Below are 25,109 nucleotides of genomic sequence, written 5' to 3' on the forward strand. Positions count from 1 at the left end.
TCAAAGAACTAAAGCCTAGTGAGAAGCTGAATGCTGTCGAAAGACTGGGAGCATGCAGAAGATGCCTCAGATGTCATGGAGAGGATGAGGAATGTACGGACACTTACCTTTGCAGAAACAGAGACTGCAAAAGAGGAAGCTCCTCGGATCACCATTTCTTTCTCTGCCTTAAAGGAGGGGCTAAGAGGAAAGAATACGTGAAAGTGGAAAAACCCAGCACCAGGAGGCAAACATTCACAGAGGAGCAAGAGAGATTAATACGTGAGCTCACCCCGAACATGGCAGAAAGATTCAGGAATGCTTTCACCAACATGGCAAAATCACACTGCACTGGAGGAAGCCTTCCTGGGGTAATGGACTCAAGCACACGTGAATTACCAGTTATTCTTATGCTTCTCGAAGTAACTACTAATGCAGGGCAGAAAATTGGAACTCTCATTGACTTAGCATCAGACACCAACTACATCACTCACACAGCCGCCAGGAGACTGAAGCTTCGAAGTGAAAGGATCACACTAGTCGTCCATGGAGTTGGAGGCATGGCCATGAAGGTGAAGACCAAAAGATACTTACTCAAGGTGAGAGTCAAGACACCAAGAGGCACGGAGAAAGTTCATGAGCTGATCTGTTATGGGTTGGATGAGATTGCAAAAGTTCACAGAGCAATCAAAGCACAACACCTCAAGAAGTTCTTCCCGATACCAACCTGGAAGACCTTCACAGACCAGAACATGTTGAGCTTCTCATAAGCCACCGGGAAGGAAGACTTGCTCCACAGAGAGTAAAGGTAGTAGGAGATCTTGTCCTGTGGGAGAGCCCTTTAGGAAAGACCGTTGGAGGAGCACATCCAGACCTCTGTGAAGTAGTGGACATGGCCCTGCACAATTCTGAAACTCATTTTGCACGATCTATGAGAATCACAGCAGCAAAGTATCAAGAAATTGCTGAGATGCAAGAATCTAGAGCTGAAACTAAAACCACTGTTATTGGCAAAGAGTTCTTGGACTGGTGGAAGTGGGACAGCATTGGTGCGGCCTGTGAACCCATGTTTGGAGGATGTCGTTGTGGTAACTGTCAACCAGGAGGCAAAGACATGACTCTTAGTGAAGAAAGAGAGCTTGAGATAATCAGGCAAGGTCTCAGTTACGTGGAGTCAGATGTGCATAGTCAGGAGCCTCACTGGGACACAAAATACCCTTGGATTGAAGATCCAAGTTCCCTGCCCAACAACAGAAGCGCAGTGGAAGCCACGTTTCTGAGGACGGAGAAACAACTCAAGAGAGAACCAGATTGGCGTGCAGCATACACAACTCAAGTTCATGAGATGGTGGAAAGGAAGGCAGCAAAGAAACTCACTAGAAAGACCATTGCCGACTGGAAAGGTCCAGTATGGTACGTCAGTCACTTGATAGCACCAAACCCACACTCTATAACTACACCTGTCCGACTGGTATGGAACAGCAGCCAGAGGTTTAGAGGAAGCAGCATGAATGACCTTCTTCTGAAAGGGCCTGATGTACTTAATCCTATTCGAGCAGTACTGCTAAGGTTCAGGAGAGGAATCCATGCTGCTCTCGGCGACATCAAAAAGATGTACAATTCTGTGTGGCTCGAAGACCTGGAGATGCACCTCCATAGATTCCTCTGGAGAGACGGTGATGATGGGGACATTGAGGAATATGCCATCACCAGGGTCAACATGGGCGATCGACCAGCAGGGTGTATCGCACAACTAGCCATGAGAGAAACAGCGAAGTTGCCCATGTTCACACATCTGAAAGAGGAACGGAGGGTCCTTGAAGAGGATTCCTATGTAGATGACATCCTGACATCCCATAATGACCTGGAAAAGCTAGACGGAACCACCAAAAAAGTCGAAGAAATCCTAAAGGCAGGTGGATTCTTCCTCAAGCCGTGGGTCCGATCAGGCCAAAGTGGGAGGCAAACATCTACATCAGAACATCCAACATCATCAGATGAAGTCTTCATCCTCCACAACCAAGTGAGAGAAGGAGACAACAGAGCCCTTGGAGTTGGTTATTTAGTCGAATCAGACAAACTGTACCTCATGACCTCGATAAACTTCTCAAAGAGACAAAAGAAGATGAGGATCAGTCAAGATCTCGTTGGAGAGGAAGTGAGAATGAAAACTCCAAACCCACTGACCAGAAGGCAACTGCTTAGCCAAGTAGCTAGTTTGTATGACCCAATAGGCCTTGCAACACCTGCCAAACAGAAAGGAGCCATTTTAGTCAGAAAAGCATTCCAAGAAACTGGAGGCAAAGCTCTAACAAGAGACACATGGGACACACCTCTGTCTGAGAAACTTAGAGGAGAAGCAATCCGCCTGTTTGAGGAATACAGACACCTCAACCAAATTACCTTCCATAGAAGCCTGACTCCAGTCAAAAGGATTGGAGAACCCTGGGGAATAACATTCTCAGATGGGAGCGACCAGAGTTATGGAGCAGTGGCATACTTCAGGTGGGAGACCGAGCAAGGCATCCTGGTCCGTCTTGTTGAGTCCAAAGCCAAGCTTACACCACTTGACCAAAAGGGAGAACCAGTGAAGGCTGAAGTCTGTGGTGCTGTGTTCGCTGCAAGACTCAGGAAATACATTGGAAAGCACAGTCGGATGCAAGTAGGACGTTGGATCCATCTGTTAGATAGTCAAACTGTGCTGGGTGCAATCCAAAGGGACAGTTATGGGTACCAGACCTTTTTTGCAAGCAGAGTGGGAGAGATCCAGAAGTCCACATCAGTTGAGGACTGGAGATGGATTCCAGGTGAGCAAAACATTGCTGACCTCATGACAAGAGGAGCAACCCCAGAGGACCTCAAAGAGAACTCTGTGTGGCAGAACGGCCCAGAGTTTCTGAAACGACCTGTAGAGGATTGGCCGACAAAGTCAGCCAAAGAAGTCGCTGCAGATGCCAAAGAAGGCATAAACAAGCTCCAAAGGAAATGTTTTACAGCAGCACTGACCCGAGCGCAGGTGGGGGAAAAAGATCCAACATGCTCCACGTATACCAATATCTCCAACCTCTGACAAAGGTAAAGACCTGCAAAGCAGCCCTAATGGAAGAGGGCACCAAATCCAAGTCCAAAGACCACCTTCTGGTTATTCAGTGGGGAATATCCTTAACATCAGCAAGTTCAGCAGTTTAACCAGGTTGACAAGAGTCATTGCCTGGGTGTGGAGAGCTGCCACAAGGTGGAAAGAAATGCTAGCCAAGACCACCACCACAAGCAAGCCAAAGAAAAAGGAAATTCCTTCAGCTCTTGAGATCAAGTCCAGAACCAAGAAAGCTACACTTACCATCATGGAGTGTGAAGATGCACTCAGGGATCTCTTCCTTGCAGCCCAAAAGGATGTAACCTGGCCAGACACCACACTCAGCAGGCTTGCTGTGGTCAAAGAGGAAAACACTGGACTCTTGCTCTGTGGAGGAAGATTCCAAATCTTTAATGAAGAAAAAACTGCAGTACCAATCTTGCCCTGCACGTCATGGGTATCCTCCCTTCTAGCTCAAGAAGCCCACAAGACAAATCATGAAGACATCGCAGGCACACTCCTCCGGATGAGAAGGAAAGCGTGGGTGGTAAGAGGCCGGAAACTAGCTCAAAAGATCGTTGATAACTGTGTGACATGCAGGAAACTTAAGGCCCGGAGATGCCAACAGATCATGAGTGACCTTCCATCGGAGAGAATAACACCAGCCAATCCCTTTGAGTACACTACAGTGGACTTATTTGGACCTTATGAAGTGAAGGATGAGGTGAGAAAGAAGGTGAAACTTAAGGTGTGGGGAATTGTCTTTTGCTGCATGGTGTCAAGAGCTATGCACACAGACCTTGCCAGAGTTATTGACGTTAACACTGACAAGAAGGGAATTGTGAGGGATGTATATCTCCGATCCTTCCCCAGCTACCCAGTCACAACTGTGAAGCCCACTAAAAAGATGGAAAAACATTCAATCAAGATACCAGCAACAGTTCTTCACAGGGATGTCAGACGGATAGTTGTCTTGCTTCCAGTTGAAGAGCAGCAGCAACAGGATCAAAAATAGAGTAACTGAATCCAACACATCACAGTTCTGTGTGACCTCCTTGGGTTGAAGAACCAGGAGGTCAAGTGGGAGGTGTTGTGTCAATTCCTGACTACAAGCTATACCGAGCACTCAAGCCTAAATCCATCCAGGGTGCTCAAAGCACTCCCAACCTGCAGGGGCAACCATGCAACCGGAGCTGTTGAAACCAACCACCAGGAAGTGCTCTGGGGACCATATTAACGTGCGCACCCACAAGCAGTGCATGTGCATGGCATCGAAATGTTTGGTAAAAGCTTACTTGGCTCTCACTCATTCCTGAGAAGAGATACCAATGACCACAGCTCCTGATCATCCAAAGACGCAACTGGTAGGACAGAATGTGTTGTGAATTCATGCTTCTATATGCCCTTTTGTTTGGTTGTAACATACAATTATTAATTAAATTAAATAGTGAAGACTTCATTATGTGAACGTAGAACTTGACAGTAACGTTACTATAATCATGTGTATTGTTAAATGTTTAATTAGGATATTGATATTTAATTATTAACTTGCAATGATCCTAGGTTAATCTAAATGATGAAATGATTGTTTGGTTAGGTTTGAGGATTCAGTAACATTAGTTTATGCTTATTTTTGAGAAAGTGGAATTGAGAGTTATTTGTAACTAATCCATGGGGTTTTGTTTGTGTGTTTTGAAGGTTATCAACCTATTCTGTTCCATCTTTGTGACAATAAAAAATCATAAAGTGAACAGTTTTGAGTTGTCCTTTGCGTTCATCAAGGATAAAGCCGTTTTCAAGTTTGGGCAGAGCTGTGGTCAGCCAGAAATCACGCAGAACTTGACAGTACCTGTGCCGCTTCCTGTGTAAGGCAGGGTCGTACTCTCTGAATGTTGTAGAGCATGAACCTACAGGATCGGGTCACCGCCTTGATGTTAGCGGAGAACGACAGGGTGTTGTCCAGGGTCACGCCAAGGCTCTTCGCACTCTGGGAGGAGGACACAACGGAGTTGTCAACCGTGATGGCGAGATCATGGAACGGGCAGTCCTTCCCCGGGAGGAAGAGCAGCTCCGTCTTGCCGAGGTTCAGCTTGAGGTGGTGATCCGTCATCCATACTGATATGTCTGCCAGACATGCAGAGATGCGATTCGCCACCTGGTTATCAGAAGGGGGAAAGGAGAAGATTAGTTGTGTGTCGTCAGCGTAGCAATGATAGGAGAGGCCATGTGAGGATATGACAGTGCCAAGTGACTTGGTGTATAGTGAGAATAGGAGAGGGCCTAGAACTGAGCCCTGGGGGACACCAGTGGTGAGAGCACGTGGTGCGGAGACAGCTTCTCACCACGCCACTTGGTAGGAGCGACCGGTCAGGTAGGACGCAATCCAAGAGTGAGCCGCGCCGGAGATGCCCAGGTCGGAGAGGGTGGAGAGGAGGATCTGATGGTTCACAGTATCAAAGGCAGCAGACAGGTCTAGAAGGACAAGAGCAGAGGAGAGAGAGTTAGCTTTAGCAGTGCGGAGAGCCTCCGTGACAGAGAGAAGAGCAGTCTCAGTTGAATGACCAGTCTTGAAACCTGACTGGTTTGGATCAAGAAGGTCATTCTGAGAGAGGTAGCAAGAGAGTTGGCTAAAGACGGCACGCTCAATAGTTTTGGAGAGAAAAGAAAGAAGGGATACTGGTCTGTAGTTGTTGACATCAGAGGGATCGAGTGTTGGTTTTTTGAGAAGGGGTGCAACTCTCGCTCTCTTGAAGACGGAAGGGACATAGCCAGATTCATTATTACATAATATGGTTTAGTGCCCATTTAAGTTTTTATAGGCCTACTTGTTTTTTGGGGTTCAGCTTTCTTCTTCCTTTTAGTTCTGTTTTAATAGGTTTAAAAATAGCGTTCGAGGGGACAAAAAGCTGTTTTATAGTCATAATGCATCGTCTTCCAAATGTTACTGTTCACAATGCATATTACTGTCCACCATAATTATTTACTATTGTCATCCATGTGAGTATCGAAGACACAGTGAAAGACAGACTTAGGATTTATACATACATCAGAACTGATATGTATTTATTTCGTTCTGTAGCAGTTCAATGGAAGGTGTTCTAAACTCTCTTCATCATGACAATTAGGCATAGGACAAAATGTACTTTGAACAAAACAGCTCCACTTTGCTACAGCACGCACTAGTAGAAATCAACAATGTTGTATCTATTACATTTTCTGACAATTGTGTACTGAGTAGATTTTTTATACATTCTTTACCGTAGTGCTTTCTTTACCGTAGTGCTTACATAGAGCCACTGCTTTTTCAGGGTTCAGAGCAGGCGCTGGCCAAGGCCCTAGAACATGCACCGCCCGTAAGGAATAGCTATCCAGCCCCTGTTTTGCATCTTTGTGCTGACAGTGGCGCGCCCACTCAAAACAAAAGGAAGTCGGTCATAATCAATGATTTATAGAAACCCGAGGCGGAGTAGTCCTTCTCAAATGTGAAAATCTACACGGAATTTAGATTTTGAAGTTTATATTTTACAGAATTTATACTCGTTTGTTCTAAATTATATTTCGATTGCAATCACGTAATGCTATCAATGGCAGTAGTATGAAAAGGTGAGTTGCCAATAATACGACTAGCGCGTGCTAGCTTTAATGCTACTATGCTCGCCGTGTTAGCTAGCTACTGTAGCTAGATGATTTCCTACATTATTACACGTAGCCACGTTGTAATGCCCGGTATGATTGTTAGTTACCCCTTCTGTTAGCCATGCGCTAACGTTAGTGTAATGCATATTTCGTGTTGTTAGGTAGCTAACTAGCTAGTTAACGTTAGCGCATCTGTCTAGGCCATGTAGCTAGTTTACGTTAGCAAGTTAGCCAGCTACCTAATAAAGTAATGTCAACAACGCACAGCTCGCGCTCCGCCATGCATGAAGCAAACGCATGTTGCTTACTATCAACATTATGAAAACATCTCTAAAGAATCTAGCTAGCTATGTACTGTTACTTGCTAAAATAATTCCGTTAGCCATGATTAGTTAGCTAACTAGTGAACAGTTACTTGTCTAACTAGACAGCTAGTTAACGTTACAAAGTTGGTTATTAAGCCAATGCATACGAAGGGTGCTTGTAACGAACCAGCTGTGGGTTAAAGATGAGTGGTCCAACTCACATGACGTGATGTCCCATGATGATGGATATGATATTGATCATGTTTCCTCCCCCTTCAGGCTTGGGTTGAAAGCACCACTCTCTCAGAGCTTTGGGGCCCCAGTAGAGGATGTACTGTGGTGGGGACAGGGACTTCCAGACTTCAGCGCAGAGGATGGGTACATCCTTGCTGTTCCAGTTGTCCGTTCATGAGCGTGAGCTGGACTTGGTGTTATTGGACCACAGCTATGCCAAGCCATGGAATGCCCACCCGGACGCCAGCAGTGCCCGGCCCACGCGCATGCTGTTCGTCACACCCCGTCACCAGCCTGATGCCACTCTGTGAGTGTCAATCCTCATAATCCTCACTAATGACTCAATGGCCAAACAATTTGATGCACACATCTGAAAACATGTCTATCTGTCTGCCTCAGAACAAATGTAATTGTGTAACTTTATCAAGGCAATAATTAAGTGACCGCTAAAACTGGATAACATCATTGACTGAAGTATGTTTGTGTCTTTTGCAGGGAATCAGATCTGTCAATAGATGTGGAATCTGTCACACCTACACCTATTCCACTCTATGACAACCAGAAAGCATGCAGTGTTATGAAGGAGTGTGAGCGACATGTTTTATTTGCTCGCACAGTTGCCGATGGTCCCCCACCTCCTGATGACTGGGATGAACGCATCAACAAGTGAGTGGCCTCCACCCGACATCCCTTTGAATAACCCTATTGAATTTTAAAAAATATAAATTATTTTCTGTAAGGACTTCTATGATGCAGTTGCCTTGTTTGCTCAGCTCTTGTATACACTGTCATTTTCCCAAAAAGTATTAATGTGTCTCAATCTCCATTGCAAATAGTGATCATCTTCATACTTCATTACTGGTACACATTGCTTGTATTATAGGGCTGGATGGTCAGTCACTCAAAACAAGTTATTTAATAAGGTGCTGAAAGCTCTGCAAGCTGAAAGATTGGCCCGGCTTGCCAATGAAAATGTGAGTTCATAAACACCATCTAAATGCTTTTGTATGTGGTGCCAATTTTGTTTTAAAAGTGATTCAACACTAAAATATTTCCTTGACATGTTTCAGTTTGAATGACTATCAAAGTTCCTGTCCCTGTTGTCTCACCATCTTGTCTTCTGACTCGTAGGCCTCCAATGAGCCAGTATTGCGCAGGATTGCTGTGGACAAGTGTGCCCGGAAGGTGCGCCATGCGCTGGCCAGTGTCAACTGGGACACCAAACTGACCCAGTGGCTACATGGCACCCTGATAGAGTCTCTCAGTCTGGCTATGCTGGCTGCTTACCTGGACGTACTGCAGACACTTAAGAGCAAGGTACTCATTATCTCGCTCTCAAAATGTGTTTACACATTGTGATGTTATGACACATGCATTCTTATATAGAGGGATACATTCTATCAGGATGATTCACCATTCCTCTCTGTCTGTGCAGTTGCCCTCGCTGATTGACAGGATGCTGCTGACATCGTCAGTGAAGACTGGAGCGGCAGGTGCAGAGGCCCTCTCTCTGCTCCTGAAGAGGCCCTGGGATCCAGCCGTGGGCGTTCTGTCTCACAACAAACCAGTACGTCTCTAATGTTGATATCCCTGTCTGTGGCGCTGGGAGCAATCAAAGTTCACTGCAGTCAAAGAATGAATAGGACAATGGAAACAAACACATTCCAAATGATAGTAGGGATGAAAGTGATAGTTGTGGCAGTAAGAGAAAGCTCTTAGTAGTTTCATCTATATACTGTTTTATACGGCTAACTGTCTTACTTTGACCACTCATAATGCCTCTGTTTTGACTTGCACTTATTTGATTGCATTTCCCAAATGATGTGATAATAACCAGATGCCTATCTTTGTGTTTGTTTGTATTGCAGAGCAAGCTTCCTGGCTCCCCACTCATCTTAATTGCACCATCAGGGCCCACCAATCCTGCTCTTTCTACCCCGCGCCGAATGAGATTTTGGCAGTCACAACTCTCCTGCTTGGGAAAGGTTTGTTTGTATCTATTCTATTCATACTCAAGTGTGACTGTGCATCACTGTGTTTTATTCACACCCAATAGGCTTTTGGGCAAATCATTGAATTACTGTATAATGTGTCTATCCCAGGTCATCCCAGTAAATACCCATGTAAACAGTGGATCCAATGTGGGCATCACTCAGTGTCTGGAGCACATGTTGGGCACGGTCAGGGCAAAAGTCATGGAGGTAAGGCTGTTATATGAATCTGAAGTTGTGTATCCAGATATTTGTTCCTAATGGACTAGACTGTTGCTTGAATGCGATGTGCCAGACTGATCTGTCATATTTTGTCTGTTTATTTGCCTTTCAATGTATTTATGCACCAGGTCCACAGTCACTTCCCTCACAAACCCATTATCTTGGTTGGCTGGAATGTGGGAGCTCTCATCGCCTGTCATGTAAGGCTGCTTTATGACTGCTGTCTCTGTGTGTACTGAAAATATAAACGCAACAAATTCAACCAGTTACAGTTTATATAAGTAAATCAATCAATTTAAATGAATAAATTAGGCCCAATCTATTAATTTCACATGACCTGGCAGCCATGGGTGAGCCTGGGAGGGCATAGGCCCACCCACTTGGGAGCCAGGCCCTGCCAATCAGAATTAGTTTTTCCCCACAAAAGAGCTTTATTACAGACAGAAATACTCCTCAGTTTCATCAGCTGTCCGGGTGGCTGGTCTCAGACGGTCCCGCAGGTGAAGTAGCCGGTTGTGGAGGTCCTGGGCTGACATGGTTACACGTGGTCTGCGGTTGTGAAGCCAGTTGGGCGTACTGCCAAATTCTCTAAAACGACGTTGGAGGTGGCTTATAGTAGAGAAATGAACATTAAATTATTTGGCAACAGTTCTGGTGGACATTCCTGCAGTTATCATGCCAATTGCACACTCCCTCAACTTGAGACATCTGGGGCATTGTGTTGTATGACAGAACTGCACATTTTGGAGTGGCCTTTTATTGTCCCCAGCACAAGGTGCACCTGTGTAATGATCATGCTGTTTAATCAGCTTCTTGATATGCCACACCTGTCAGGTGAATGGATTATCTTGGCAAAGGAGAAATGCTCACTAACAGGGATGTAAACAAATGTGTGCACAAAATTTGAGAGAAAGAAGCGCTTTGTGCGTATGAGACATTTCTGGGATCTTTTATTTCAGCTCATGAAACATGGGACAAACACTTTACATGTTGCGTTTCTATTTTCGTTCAGTTGATATGGTGTCAACATTTTCTAAGAGTATATTCTCTGTGATGGTCAGAAAGATATACATCTGTTGGTTATTGAAAACCAATCCTTGTAGAATATGAGCTATGACATGTAATGCGATGGGTGGATGTGACATTGGTGCACATTGACGTGGTTGTCCTCTCCCAGGTTTCCCTCATGGAGTACCTGACTGCTGTGGTGTGTCTTGGCTTTCCTCTGCTAACAATCAATGGGCCAAGAGGGGTAAGGAAATATGCTCAAATGTTTGTCTTGCCTTGTGGAGACATTAGGATGTGATGCTTCTACTTGTCTTACAGTTTCAACATCATTCTTTCACAGGTCAGGTCTGTGAGTCTTAGACTTGTATTGACTGTATTTGTATTGTTGACTGGCAGGATGTGGACGACCCCTTACTGGACATGAAGACCCCAGTGCTATTTGTGGTTGGTCAGAATGCTCTGCAGTGTGGCACAGAGGCCATGGAGGAGTTCCGAGAGAAACTTAGAGCCGACAACAGCATGGTGGTGGTGGGAGGAGCTGAAGACAACCTCAGGTGGGTTAAGCCTACTCTAGATTTACTCTGAGGCGGGCTGGTGGTCTTCACACGCTATTGAAATATATTTAAGAGGACATTGGAATTTAAGGAAGCAATTGAAGCTGTTGAATGTTCTCTTGTGAAGACAAAGGACTAAAAGTGTATCACATTGTTCTGCTCACGGTCATTTTCTGCATGGCTATTCAATTGAAGAATTTGAGGGCATCCGTTTGTTTCTAATTCATGATTTAAATGGTGTCCTTCCTCAGAATCAACTCAACAAAGATTAAATCAGAGGGACTGACACAGACCATGGTGGATCGCTGCATTCAGGTTGGTCCATTTTTCTTGTCCTGCAAAGGAACTATGTTTGTTTTATTCAGACAATGTTGACTAAATGCAGGAGTTTCTACGAAAACTTCAAATAATTTTCTGAATTAAACCATGGCCATCAAACTCTTCACATATAGTGTCAGTGAAAGGCTTTTGGTGCAGATATACATGCCTGTTGTCTCTATCTCGTGTGTAGGATGAGATAGCAGACTTCCTTTCGGGAGTGCTGGCGCGGGCGGAGAGCCACGGCTCCGGAGAGCTGAGGGACCTGGACACAGAGAAGAAGAAGAAGCCCCGGCGGGAGCTCCCCTTTGACCTGGAGAGGGCCCGCCCTTCCTCCCCTGCCCTCAGAGTACCCATCTCCCCCTCAGGCTCCGAGGTACGTCCTGCATCACTCAATCACGCTCAGGAAGACTAGCAAGGTAATGCTAGGAATTATATACACTGAGTGTACAAAACATTAGGAATACCTTCCTAATATTGAGTTGCACCCCCTTTTGCCCACTAAGCTATATGGAATTGTTTTACGAAGGTCATACCAAGGATCATTTTGCTATTTGATTTGGAATTTTAAGACCCATTGAAGTATCCCAAAAAGTATATAAGAAAAATATTTGAAACCTTTTATTTGGCCTTACTGCTATTAGCCCATACAAACGCATCGAATAACAGTTTCACTACATGGAACAACAGATAGCAGATTTCGTGCGTTTTTGTGTGGCTTAATTCATAGGAAAAGAGAATATTTGGGGGGGGCAAACTTCGGAGCAATCTTTTGAAAGTTATTGGAGCAATGCATTTTGGGCAATGGTGTTGTACACTGCCTTTTTTTGTGTCCCACATTTATTTATATAAAAAAACAAACGTGTTAACAACCAAATATTGTCAATCAACCTGGTTGTCACCAAAATACTTATAATAGTAGCCTTACGTTTTTATTTTATTTGTATTATTATTTTTATTTTATTTATTTTATTTAACCTTTATTTAACCAGGAAGGGCTCATTGAGATTTAAAATCTCTTTTTCAAGAGCGTCCTGGCCAAGATAGGCAGCATCAAGTCATTACAAAAAATTACAGACAGACAACATGAAAAACTACAAGTAAACTAGTAAAAAACCATTCATGAATTCACAAGAGTATAACAATATCAAAAACAGCAAATTAAAAACATTGACAGGTCAGGGAATCAGCCTCAAAATCCTTCATCAGAGATTTAAAAACACCAATCGGGACAAGTTCTTCCAGTTTAAAATTATTTTGTAAGGTGTTCCAAGACGATGGCGCAGAGTACATAAAAGACCTTTTACCAAATTCAGTTCGGACATTTGGAACAGTTAGCAGGATAAAGTCCAGTGAACGAAGAGAGTACCCACCACATTTCTGAACAATAAAAATGCCCAAATAAAAAGGTTATTAATGCCAATGCTGTTTTCTGTGCTTGTTTTCGCTTAATATTTTGGGATACTGGTGCTATGTCAGATTTTGAGGGTTGCCAGATTGGAGTAAAGAGCTGTATTTGTGTTTTTTTTTGTGGTGTAAAAGCTGTATTTAAAAATATACAGTGGGGAGAACAAGTATTTGATACACTGCCGATTCTGCAGGTTTTCCTACTTACAAAGCATGTAGAGGTCTGTAATTTTTATCATAGGTACACTTCAACTGTGAGAGACGGAATCTAAAACAAAAATCCAGAAAATCACATTGTATGATTTTTAAGTAATTAATTTGCATTTTATTGCATGACATAAGTATTTGATCACCTACCAACCAGTAAGAATTCCGGCTCTCACAGACCTGTTAGTTTTTCTTTAAGAAGCCCTCCTGTTCTCCACTCATTACCTGTATTAACTGCACCTGTTCGAACTCGTTACCTGTATAAAAGACACCTGTCCACACACTCAATCAAACAGACTCCAACCTCTCCACAATGGCCAAGACCAGAGAGCTGTGTAAGGACATCAGGGATACAATAGGCAAGCAGCTTGATGAGAAGGCAACAACTGTTGGCGCAATTATTAGAAAATGGAAGAAGTTCAAGATGACGGTCAATCACCCTCGGTCTGGTGCTCCATGCAAGATCTCACCTCGTGGGGCATCAATAATCATGAGGAAGGTGAGGGATCAGCCCAGAACTAGACGGCAGGACCTGGTCGATGACCTGAAGAGAACTGGGACAACAGTCTCAAAGAAAACCATTAGTAACACACTCCGCCGTCATGGATTAAAATCCTGCAGCGCACGTAAGGTCCCCCTGCTCAAGCCAGCGCATGTCCAGGCCCGGCTGAAGTTTGCCAATGACCATCTGGATGATCCAGAGGAGGAATGGGATAAGGTCATGTGGTCTGATGAGACAAAAATAGAGCTTTTTGGTCTAAACTCCACTCGCCGTGTTTGGAGGAAGAAGAACGATGAGTACAACCCCAAGAACACCATCCCAACCGTGAAGCATGGAGGTGGAAACATCATTCTTTGGGGATGCTTTTCTGCAAAGGGGACAGGACGACTGCACCGTATTGAGGGGAGGATGGATGGGGCCATGTATCGCGAGATCTTGGCCAACAACCTCCTTCCCTCAGTAAGAGCATTGAAGATGGGTCGTGGCTGGGTCTTCCAGTATAACAACGACCCGAAACACACAGCCAGGGCAACTAAGGAGTGGCTCCGTAAGAAGCATCTCAAGGTCCTGGAGTGGCCTAGCCAGTCTCCAGACCTAAACCCAATAGAAAATCTTTGGAGGGAGCTGAAAGTCCGTATTGCCCATTGACAGCCCCGAAACCTGAAGGATCTGGAGAAGGTCTGTATGGAGGAGGGGGCCAAAATCCCTGCTGCAGTGTGTGCAAACCTGGTCAAGACCTACAGGAAACGTATGATCTCTGTAATTGCAAACAAAGGTTTCTGTACCAAATATTAAGTTCTGCTTTTCTGATGTATCAAATACTTATGTCATGCAATAAAATGCAAATTAATTACTTAAAAAGCATACAATGTGATTTTCTGGATTTTTGATGGTCTTGGCCATTGTGGAGAGGATGGAGTCTGTTTGATTGAGTGTGTGGACAGGTGTCTTTTATACAGGTAACGAGTTCGAACAGGTGCAGTTAATACAGGTAATGAGTGGAGAACAGGAGGGCTTCTTAAAGAAAAAAGAACAGGTCTGTGAGAGCCGGAATTCTTACTGGTTGGTAGGTGATCAAATACTTATGTCATGCAATAAAATGCAAATTAATTACTTAAAAATCATACAATGTGATTTTCTGGATTTTTGTTTTAGATTCCGTCTCTCACAGTTGAAGTGTACCTATGATAGAAATTACAGACCTCTACATGCTTTGTAAGTAGGAAAACCTGCAAAATCGGCAGTGTATCAAATACTTGTTCTCCCCACTGTATATATTTTTTTGGTATCGATGAAGGTATTTGAATGGGGATACATTTTCATGATGGGAAATTAATTCATCAATAAATGTGGGGAAACAGAAGACCTGTAAAATAAATCTGTTTGGTTTAAATTCCCCTTGTGTAACTGCATGGTATTTGCAACTGTAATGAGTCTGGACTATGATCAATTAAGCCATATCAATGCAGTTAAACAGGTTAATCTAAAAGAATGAATTATGTTACACTTATGGCACTTCAAAGGCCGTTTCATAATTTATTACGGTCGTGTCAATCATGTTATATACTTAGGCTATTGTAACAAGGCATATGCCAGCATTGTTGGCCTACTGCCTCTGCCCAGAGGCCTACTAGGCTTTCATGGCAACGGCCGTTAGAGCTCACTTTGCTACATATGAGACCTGGTTATAGTCCCTGTTGCAGCTTTCACTTTCTTCTGCTACATTGGTGGCAGCGTTGGGATCACATGCATCTCCCATCTAGTGGTGGGAAGCATTCTGTTTCTCAACATTGTGTTGGGTGTAATTACATTGATATATCTAGTGAACAATGGATAAGCAACAATGGGCATGACGGATAGAAGTAGTCACTACAGGTGTGATCAAGCCTTACATCAAAGTTGCCTGAAGCTGAATGGAAAGTGTTATGCCCTGACCAGTTATTCAGAAATCTTCTGTGACTGTCTAATTTACATAAGTAAACTTACCAGTGTGGACCCAAAACAAACATTCTACACCTTTACAAACTACCTGTTTAAAGTGTTATTACAACCATGCTGTGAATTTTTTTACTGAAGCATATATATGGGGCGGCAGGTAGCTTAGTGGTTAAGAGCGTAGTGCTAGTAACCGAAAGGTCGCTGGTTCTAATCCCCGAGGCGACTAGGTGAAAAATCTGTTTGTGCCCTTGAGCAAGGCACTTAACCCTAATTGCTCCTGTAAGTCGCTCTGGATAAGAGCGTCTGCTAAATGACTAAAATGTAAATGTAATGTAAAATGTAACTATACAGTACCGGTCAAAAGTTTGGCCACCTACTCATTCAAGGGTTTTTCTTTATTTTTACTATTTTCTACATTGTAGAATAATAGTGAAGACATCAAAACTATGAAATAACACACATGGAATCATGTAGTAACCAAAAAAGAGATTATTTAATGACAGCTTTGCACGCTCTTCGCATTCTCTCAACCAGCTTCATGAGGTAGTCACCTGGAATACATTTCAATTAACAGGTGTGCCTTAAGGTAATTTGTGGAATTTCTTTCCTTCTTAATGCGTTTGAGCCAATCAGTTGTATTGTGACAAGGTAGGGGTGGTATACTGAACATTTCAAGAACTTTGAAGGCTTCTTCAAGTGCAGTCGCAAAAACCATCAAGCGCTATGATGAAACTGGCTCTCATGAGGACCGCCACAGGAAAGGAAGACCCAGAGTTAACCTCTGCAGAGGATAAGTTCATCAGGGTTACCTGCCTCAGAAATTGCAGCCTAAATAAATGCTTCACAGAGTTCAAGTAACAGACACATCTGAATTGCTGCAAAGAAACCACTACTAAAGGACACCAATAAGAAGAAGAGACTTGCATGGGCCAAGAAACACGAGCAATGGACTTTAGACCGGTGGAGATCTGTCCTGATTTTTGGTTTCAACCGCCGTGTCTTTGTGAGACGCAGATTAAGTGTGAACGGATGATCTCTGCATGTGTGGTTCCCACCGTGAGGTGTGGGGGTGCTTTGCTGATGACACTGTAATTTATTTAATTGAGCTGGTTTGGGATGAGTTGGACCGCAGAGTGAAGGAAAAGCAGCCAACAAGTGCTCAGCATATGTTGGAACTCCTTCAAGACTGTTGGAAAAGCATTCCAGGTGATGCTGGTTGAGAGAATGCCAAGAGTGTGCAAATCTGTCAAGGGAAAGGGTGGCTACTTTGAAGAATCTCAAATATAAAATATATTTTGATTTGTTTAACACTTTTTTGGTTACTACATTATTTCATAGTTTTGATGTCTTCACCATTATTCTACAATGTAGAAAATAGTAAAACTAAAGAAAAACCCTTGAATTTGTAGGGGTGTCCAAACTTTTGACTGGTACTGTATCAAATAACCTGACAATGATCCATATCATATTGGTAGACAAATACTATAAGTGTGTTATGCAGCAACACACAACTATCCTTTTTTTAGGATGCAAACCAGTAATATGAATCACTGTTGATCCATCCTGTTCTGATCTAATGAGACGGATGTAGGATTTTCTATGGCCTAGAAAACGAGGCCTTTCCCAGTCATGAAAGTCGAAGTTAGGCCCCTCTTGGTTCTCATTGGCGAAGACTGAACTCAAGTTAGGGGTTATATGTCAGACTACCCTATACCACTGCCCAACATGTTGTACCCCAGAGGTTGTAAATAAACCATTTTTAAGGTGATATAACTTGTCATTATTATAGGGCTGTGAAACCCATAGCTGACTGGCTTCAAACAAAACATTTCTCACCATTTATTTACGGAGAGCAATTTCAGATTTATAACAGGTAGTGTCCATTTATTTACAGTAGTGTGTTGATTTAATTATTGCTTTCTCAGTGGAAATATAGAATATGTATAAAAATGCCAAATATACCAAAAGCTAAATCAAGCAGAGATTTACGACTATTTAACCATGTTAATCATTACTGAAACGTGCAAACTACAAACATTTAACCAGTTAAATATAATGAATACATGACAACTAGATGATACAAATATTTTTTATAAAATAATTTGGCTATAACATGAGTACAAACAAAGTGAGTCTGTGTATTATGGTTTATTATAATTTCCCATCGTAAAAATGTATCCGCATTCCCCAATCAAATACCATCGAATTTTCTCTAATTTGGCTACCTACATAAAATTGACAGCCTTGTATAAAATGCATTATGAAATAAATGGGGTAATGTACATGAGAAAGTGGAGCCTTGTATTAAATGCATTATGAAGAAAATTGTGTAGGGCTACTGTTGCCTACACAAAAAAAGGGCCTTTCTGACTACAAGTGCACCAGTATCCCAAAGTATTAAGCGAAAACAAGCATAGAAAACAGTATTGCCATTAATAAATAAAAAACAACGTAAGGCTACTATTATATTATCATTATTTAGATGATAACCTGGTTAATTAACAATATTGGGTTAACACTTTAAGTATATAAATAAATGTGGGACAGAAAAAAAAGGCAGTGTAGAACGCCATTGCCCATCATGCATCATTGATATAGTAACTTTCAAAAGATTGTTCCGAAGTTTGCCCCCAAAAAACGTATTTTCGTACGAATTAAGTCACACAAACGCACGAAATCTGCTGAAATACTTTTTGTAAATATATGCACAAATTGAGAGTGAGATGATGTTGGGTGGATAAAAATAAGATCTCTAGCTTAGACTGACAGCTTTTTATGGGGATTTTGTATTATTATGCTAATTAGATTTCCGCTGGGTGCAGACATCGACCGTAGTGGGTTAACAAGTGGCATCAATAAGGTATCATAGCTTTCACCTGATCAGTCCAAGTCATGGAAAGAGCAGTTGTTCCTAATGTTTTGTAAAGTCAGTGTACATTGCTGATCATTTGATTAGCCATGTTTTCTGGTTATGTCCTCAGGACCTGTCCAGTGTGTGCAGCAGTCCCACCTCCAGCCCCAAGCCAAAGACCTCGGGACTGTCACCGGCACAGAAGTCCAGCCTGATCACCGCCACACAACTCCTCAAGACCCATATGCAGCGGTCTGGGACGGTGCTAACACACAAGCAGGCACAAGGTTTGTGGGCTAACTAGCATGTATGAACACACACCAACGCAGACACACACACACACACACACACACACACACATACATGCATACAGCTCTCACATTTGACACATTTGTTTGTGTGCGCTTGTTCTAATGACTCAGTCACCTCCCTTGCCAATGGGTTTTTTAATAGCTATGTGGGCTTGGGAAGATGTGAATGCAATATTGAATGGTGAAAATAGTTTTCTTAGACATGAATCTTGTTAGGGCAGTCACGACAACAGAAGGGCACAATGGAACGTGACTGATATCTTTTCATCCCTTCTCTCTTTCTACTATTCCTTCTACCTTTTTTATTCATTCCAGCCCAGTTTGCTGCTTTTATGAAACAAAACATGTTTGTGAGGAAAAATCTTCCTCCTGGCACTCCCTCCTGTGTCTTTGGTAAGTATCTCTCGGCTCCCCTCTTTTCTCTTCTGTCTGCCATCTCCCTCTTACTGCCAGATCATTAGCCTCTGCCAAGTCCCCAACTACTGGATGTTCCGGTTTTCAGGCGAAATGGAAAGGGCCTGTGATGCGACCTCCGCTTTTGGACGTTAACAAGGCGACACTCCATCTGAACTCCTCCACATTTACTGGACTGGTTAAACAGTGCAGAAGAGAACCTCCTTTTTTATTTAATTTTCTCTCGTCAAGACCAGTATGTAGGGGATCTAGTTTCAGGTGTTTATTTTACACCTTCTTTGTTAGGTTACCAGATCATTCATGTACGTTGTTTACAGGGTCATATAACACTTTTTAAGAGTGAGCATTATACAACATTCCATGCTTGTATACTTCATGACAAGTGAATTTGTAACAGGGTTGAAGTGGTCTGGTCTGTATATCCCAGTCAGTGACGTGATGTGTGTCTGTGTTTCAGTGCCTGTATCCAGTGAGCAGACCGAGAGCCTGGAGAGAGACGAGCTGAGGGCCCATCTGAAGAGGAGGCAGACGCCCAGCCCCACTCCCACCAAGGCCTCAAAGAGAGCCAAGATCAAGGTGACAATCCTGCATGGAGAGACAACAGGGGGCGCTATCAGCTCTGCAGCACAGGAAGGTAACTGGCTTAGATTTAAGTGTGGGCAGTTTTCTGCTCCTCTAAATGAACGATTCAGTAAAGAAACATTTGAAATTGTTTCCAAATTCATTGAAATATTTGTAGGGCTTATATTATATGGATCATATTCATTTCCACCATTTCAAAACTAATTAGAAACCATTGTCGATGTTATACTGTGGTGTTGTCCAATCAGGTTTGGCTTATTCTTTTCATGGTCTGTTTTCCAATGCAGTGGGACCCTCTGGGAATCCCCTGACTTTGACTGTGGGACAGACTGTGTCTGGAGCCAAGGAAGTCTCTGGACTCCTCACAGCCCAGCGGTAGGCCTGACACAGCATGATCTCCAACTCTCCAAACGATCTCTCTTTGGGCAGCGGTGTGTGCTGCAAATGGATTGAGTTCTGGACTGGTTGGAAGTTATTGTATAGAACATAAACTATGGGGTGGGTAGCTACCACAACTCTGTTTATCGGAGCAACTTTGAGTAGATTGGTTGTGTGTTAATGCAGGTCTGGTAGTCTGACAGGGGTGTCTAGTGCCCAGAGCTCGGGTTCCAGCTCTTTCCAGAGTTGCATGGTTTCAGGGTCCTCCTCACCAGTCCAGGCGCTAGCTCCTGCTACTGCCCAAGGTATCTCCTACCTGCCTGCACGACTGTCCTAACTCGGCACAGCCGCAGATCTATCTCACAGATTACTATGAACACTGAACTACAACCAAATATGTTGTACAGTATATTTTCACAGATGTGTTAGTTGCAATGCAGAGGAACAGAGTCCATCTAAAATGTAAAAAGGATGAGACTAAAGTGGAGTTGTTTTATGTCATGATTTTGAGCACTTCACGAGAACCGATCTGAGCAAACAAGGTTATTGATTACTTGTTGCGTTACCCCTGCAATGTCTCTGGTTGTTTTTTCAAGGTAGTTTATTCAAATAGACAAATAGGGGTGGTTCTCAACTGTCGTCACCAGCAGTTGTTGTTGAGCTTCCTATATTGACTGTGTCTAAATGTGAACTGTGCTGAATCATTCTCGCTGTGTTTGTGTGCAGCACCTTCCGCCAGCAGCCTCCTCCACGGCCTAAGTTTCAGTCTACAGGAGATAGTGACCAAATCCCCTAGCCTGCCCACTACAACAGCTAGCATGGGCAGCATTCAGGTACACCCTGGCCTCAAAAACCTGCTAAAAGTATCCTTGTGTCTGTCTGAGCTGACTCATTGTGACTGACTGGCTCTACCTCTCCTCTCCCCCTAGGCCCCCGGTGGGAAGCCCCAGGGTCAGGTTCTTAACTCCATAGGTACTTGCAGCAGCACTCTGCTCCGGGCAGTGCCTGTGGTCTCCACTGGAAGGCTGACCAAGACAACCGCCATCCACCAGCTACTCACCAACAGCGGGCTGGCCAAGCTGGCGAGCAGCCTCCCCGGCCTGCCACACATCTCCACCCAGAGTGCCGGTACGTCCCGAACTGCCAAACCACGGCGGCCACGCTGAATGCCCAGGGTTAACTCCTAAACCCCTTGTTTCGGGAAAGCTAGAATAGCAGGATGGGCCCTATCGCCAGGTCACTTTGGCCACACTACAGATGGGTGACACATATAGTGGACAGCATGATCAATATGCAGATAGTAATCTATGAGAATCCTAGGTGTTGTCAGTATCTGAAAAGCCAGACTTGCAGCCGTGTAACATCGAGTGTACAGATTTGTATTGTAAGGGATGTGTTTTTGTACTAATGTTCATGTTTGGAAAGAGCTGTAAGGAGAACATCAATGAATAACATGATCCAGGGGGATGTGACATTGGAATTAGAAGTTTAATAGTTATTGTTTCTGTATCAATGGAAGTCTGCGCATACAGTGAGGGAAAAAAGTATTTGATCCCCTGCTGATTTTGTGCGTTTGCCCACTGACAAAGACATGATCAGTCTGTAATTTTAATGGTAGGTTTATTTGAACAGTGTGAGACAGAATAACAACAAAAAAATCCAGAAAAATGAATGTCAAAAATTGTATGAATTGATTTGCATTTTAATGAGGGAAATAAGTATTTGACCCCTCTGCAAAACATGACTTAGTACTTGGTGGCAAAACCCTTGTTGGCAATCACAGAGGTCAGAAGTTTCTTGTAGTTGGCAACCAGGTTTACACACATCTCAGGAGGGATTTTGTCCCACTCCTCTTTGCAGATCTTCTCCAAGTCATTAAGGTTTCGAGGCTGACGTTTGGCAACTCGAACCTTCAGCTCCCTCCACAGATTTTCTATGGGATTAAGTTCTGGAGACTGGCTAGGCCACTCCAGGACCTTAATGTGCTTCTTCTTGAGCCACTCCTTTGTTGCCTTGGCCGTGTGTTTTGAGTCATTGTCATGCTGGAATACCCATCCACGACCCATTTTCAATGCCCTGGCTGAGGGAAGGAGGTTCTCACCCAAGATTTGACGGTACATGGCCACGTCCATCATCCCTTTGATGCGGTGAAGTTGTCCTGTCCCCTTAGCAGAAAAACACCCCCAAAGCATAATGTTTCCACCTCCATGTTTGACGGTGGGGATGGTGTTCTTGTGGTCATAGGCAGCATTCCTCCTCCTCCAAACACGGCGAGTTGAGTTGATGCCAAAGAGCTCGATTTTGGTCTCATCTGACCACAACACTTTCACCCAGTTCTCCTCTGAATCATTCAGATGTTCATTGGCAAACTTCAGACGGGCCTGTATATGTGCTTTCTTGAGCAGGGGGACCTTGTGGGCGCTGCAGGATTTCAGTCCTTCACGGCGTAGTGTGTTACCAATTGTTTTCTTGGTGACTATGGTCCCAGCTGCCTTGAGATCATTGACAAGATCCTCCCGTGTAGTTCTGGGCTGACTCCTCACCGTTCTCATGATCATTGCAACTCCACGAGGTGAGATCTTGCATGGAGCCCCAGGCCGAGGGAGATTGACAATTATTTTGTGTTTCTTCCATTTGCGAGTAATCGCACCAACTGTTGTCACCTTCTCACCAAGCTGCTTGGCGATGGTCTTGTAGCCCATTCCAGCCTTGTGTAGGTCTACAATCTTGTCCCTGACATCCTTGGAGAGCTCTTTGGTCTTGGCCATGGTGGAGAGTTTGGAATCTGATTGATTGCTTCTGTGGACAGGTGTCTTTTATACAGGTAACAAACTGAGATTAGGAGCACTCCCTTTAAGAGTGTGCTCCTAATCTCGAGTTGTTACCTGTATAAAAGACACCTGGGAGCCAGAAATCTTTCTGATTGAGAGGGGGTCAAATACTTATTTCCCTCATTAAAATGCAAATAAATGTATAACATTTTTGACATGCGTTTTTCTGGATTTTTTTGTTGTTATTCTGTCTCTCACTGTTCAAATAAACCTACCATAAAAAATATAGACTGATCATTTCTTTGTCAGTGGGCAAACGTACAAAATCAGCAGGGGATCAAATACTTTTTTCCCTCACTGTATGTCAAATGTAAATGTTCAAAATGCTGACATGAGAATCTGTGAATGGCATGTTCATATTTGCATGATGTTGCTTTGAATACATGGAACTCTTGATGCAAAATTGATGTCACAAGAATTGTGAGCCCAAAAAAAGAATGCATTTTAATATTGACTAAATGTCACATGACTACAGATGTCAATGGCCCTGTTCAGACTGCATTTCTTCACAAGATATGTCCACTTGGTAAAGATGCCTTTTTATATTTGTTTCATTTTGTTTGCTTGGTTTTCATGTTACAATATTAATTAAATCACCTGCAAGCTGCAGCCATACTTCCAGATGCGCACAAGGACCCACAGACTCACTTTGGCGGGAGTAGGAGTTGAAGGCAATAATATTCACATCCGGCATACCATCTCTGTTTCTATCATTGCAATAAAGGCTGGAAAATAACCCATGTTTTCATTCCACTTTTTTGATAGAGAAATGGGTGTTGCTGTAAAGATATCCAAGTCGTCCACTCCTTCCCCAGGATTGCTGTTGTCTTTGATTGCTTATTATTTTGTAATTCTGTGCAAAGTTCGAACCTGGATGAATCATTTACGCTAAGAATAAAACACGTTTCTTTACATACGCCAGTAGAAATCCTGTATATACGGGAAGATCTCAACTGTAGATGCTTTGCGTCCTCTCTCCTCAAAGCCCATTTGAGGAGGTCAGAGGAAAGGGACCTCTGGCTTTCTCATCCAATGGGTTTTGAGAAGCAGAGAGGACGCGAGGAGTATGCAATTGAGATCTTTCATCCCTACGTCTCTTGACATGGACTGTTCTCGTCATTGAGAAAAGCAAGCCAGACATGAAAATATGTCCAAAACACCAAATACGCCCTTGGGCACTTAGTTGTATTTGAATAAATATTTGATCTGATTTAACACTGCTGGACACTCGCTATTCAGGAATGTCAGTTGGAAAGTTGCCTGCTTTGCTGTGTCTGAGGGACAATTCTGTCTGAACTAGGCTTGACACCCAGATCTAGTTAAAAGATCTGAGTAGATGTGTAATCCATGCCATCACTGTTTGTTGGCAGCAGGGCTCAGAGCCCCCACCACTATAACGGTGACGCTGCGAGGACAGCCCAGCAGAATGACTGCACTGGGCCAGGCTGTGGGGGGCACCGATGCTGTCCAAACCACCTGATATGAAAGTCTGTCTCCTCACAAACAGCAAACATCTGTAAACTTTTCTATCACCATTTCTAAAATGATGGATTGTTATCAAATATCCTCTATCCACTGAGTGTACAAAACGTTAGGAACATATTGGAACAAACATTAGGAACATAACTTAATATTGAGTTGCACCCCCTTTTGCCCTCACAACAGCCTCAATTAGTCGGGGCATGGACTCTACAAGGTGTCAAGAGTTCCACAGGCTGGCCCATGGTGACAAATGCAGGTGTTCTAAATGTTTTGTACACTGTGTATATAGTATTTTTCAGTGATGACCTAATGATGATCGTGATGACTGAATCATGCCAAATGAGATGCCATCATCCTGAACGGGGCTATGATCTGACTCTTCAGATACAGTGGGGAGAACAAGTATTTGATACACTGCCAATTTTGCAGGTTTTCCTACTTACAAAGCATGTAGAGGTCTGTAATTTTTATCATAGGTATACTTCAACTGTGAGAGATGGAATCTAAAACAAAAATCCAGAAAATCACATTGTATGATTTTTAAATAATTATCAAATCAAATTTTATTGGTCACATGCGCCGAATACAACAGGTGCAGACATTACAGTGAAATGCTTACTTACAGCCCTTAACCAACAGTGCATTTATTTTAAACAAAAAAAGTAAGAATAAAACAACAACAAAAAAGTGTTGAGAAAAAAAGAGCAGAAGTAAAATAAAGTGACAGTGACAGTAGGGAGGCTATATATACAGTAAAATAAAGTGACAGTAGGGAGGCTATATATACAGGGGGGTACCGTTGCATAGTCAATGTGCGGGGGCACCGGCTAGTTGAGGTAGTTGAGGTAATATGTACATGTGGGTAGAGTTAAAGTGACTATGC

The 25,109-nt window shown here is 43.3% G+C and overlaps 1 protein-coding gene across 3 annotated transcripts; it reads left to right on the forward strand.

Annotated features, from left to right (window-relative positions):
- The first annotated feature begins 6,354 nt into the window (after positions 1-6,354).
- On the forward strand, positions 6,355-24,639 carry LOC121584833 (KAT8 regulatory NSL complex subunit 3). Of its 3 annotated transcripts, XM_041900978.2 has the most exons (21): positions 6,355-6,658; positions 7,276-7,537; positions 7,726-7,896; positions 8,114-8,204; positions 8,362-8,547; positions 8,666-8,797; positions 9,099-9,215; positions 9,333-9,431; positions 9,572-9,643; positions 10,621-10,695; positions 10,848-11,005; positions 11,257-11,320; positions 11,517-11,699; positions 18,359-18,515; positions 18,855-18,932; positions 19,411-19,587; positions 19,823-19,910; positions 20,100-20,218; positions 20,640-20,746; positions 20,843-21,041; positions 24,118-24,639. In XM_041900978.2, exons 2-21 carry the CDS (start codon positions 7,326-7,328, stop codon positions 24,222-24,224), a joined length of 2,592 nt encoding a protein of 863 aa, XP_041756912.1. In that variant the 5' UTR covers positions 6,355-6,658; positions 7,276-7,325; the 3' UTR covers positions 24,225-24,639. The 3 variants fall into 3 exon arrangements, with proteins under 3 accessions (XP_041756912.1, XP_041756911.1, XP_041756910.1); XM_041900977.2 differs by lacking the exons at positions 20,100-20,218; positions 24,118-24,639 and having other exon boundaries at positions 6,366-6,658; positions 20,843-20,934; XM_041900976.2 differs by lacking the exons at positions 20,100-20,218; positions 24,118-24,639 and having other exon boundaries at positions 6,367-6,658; positions 20,656-20,746; positions 20,843-21,510.
- Positions 24,640-25,109: the final 470 nt, after the last annotated feature.

The sequence above is a fragment of the Coregonus clupeaformis genome, chromosome 16, assembly GCF_020615455.1.
Source record: "Coregonus clupeaformis isolate EN_2021a chromosome 16, ASM2061545v1, whole genome shotgun sequence".
Taxonomy (NCBI): Eukaryota; Metazoa; Chordata; class Actinopteri; order Salmoniformes; family Salmonidae; genus Coregonus; species Coregonus clupeaformis.

Excerpts from the sequence above, each read along its gene's own strand:
- LOC121584833 (XM_041900978.2), top strand. The coding sequence starts at position 7,326 with ATGTACTGTGGTGGGGACAGGGACTTCCAGACTTCAGCGCAGAGGATG. Across the intron at positions 8,205-8,361 it reads CCCGGCTTGCCAATGAAAAT|GCCTCCAATGAGCCAGTATT; the intron begins GTGAGTTCATAA and ends TCTGACTCGTAG. Across the intron at positions 19,911-20,099 it reads GGACTCCTCACAGCCCAGCG|GTCTGGTAGTCTGACAGGGG; the intron begins GTAGGCCTGACA and ends GTGTTAATGCAG.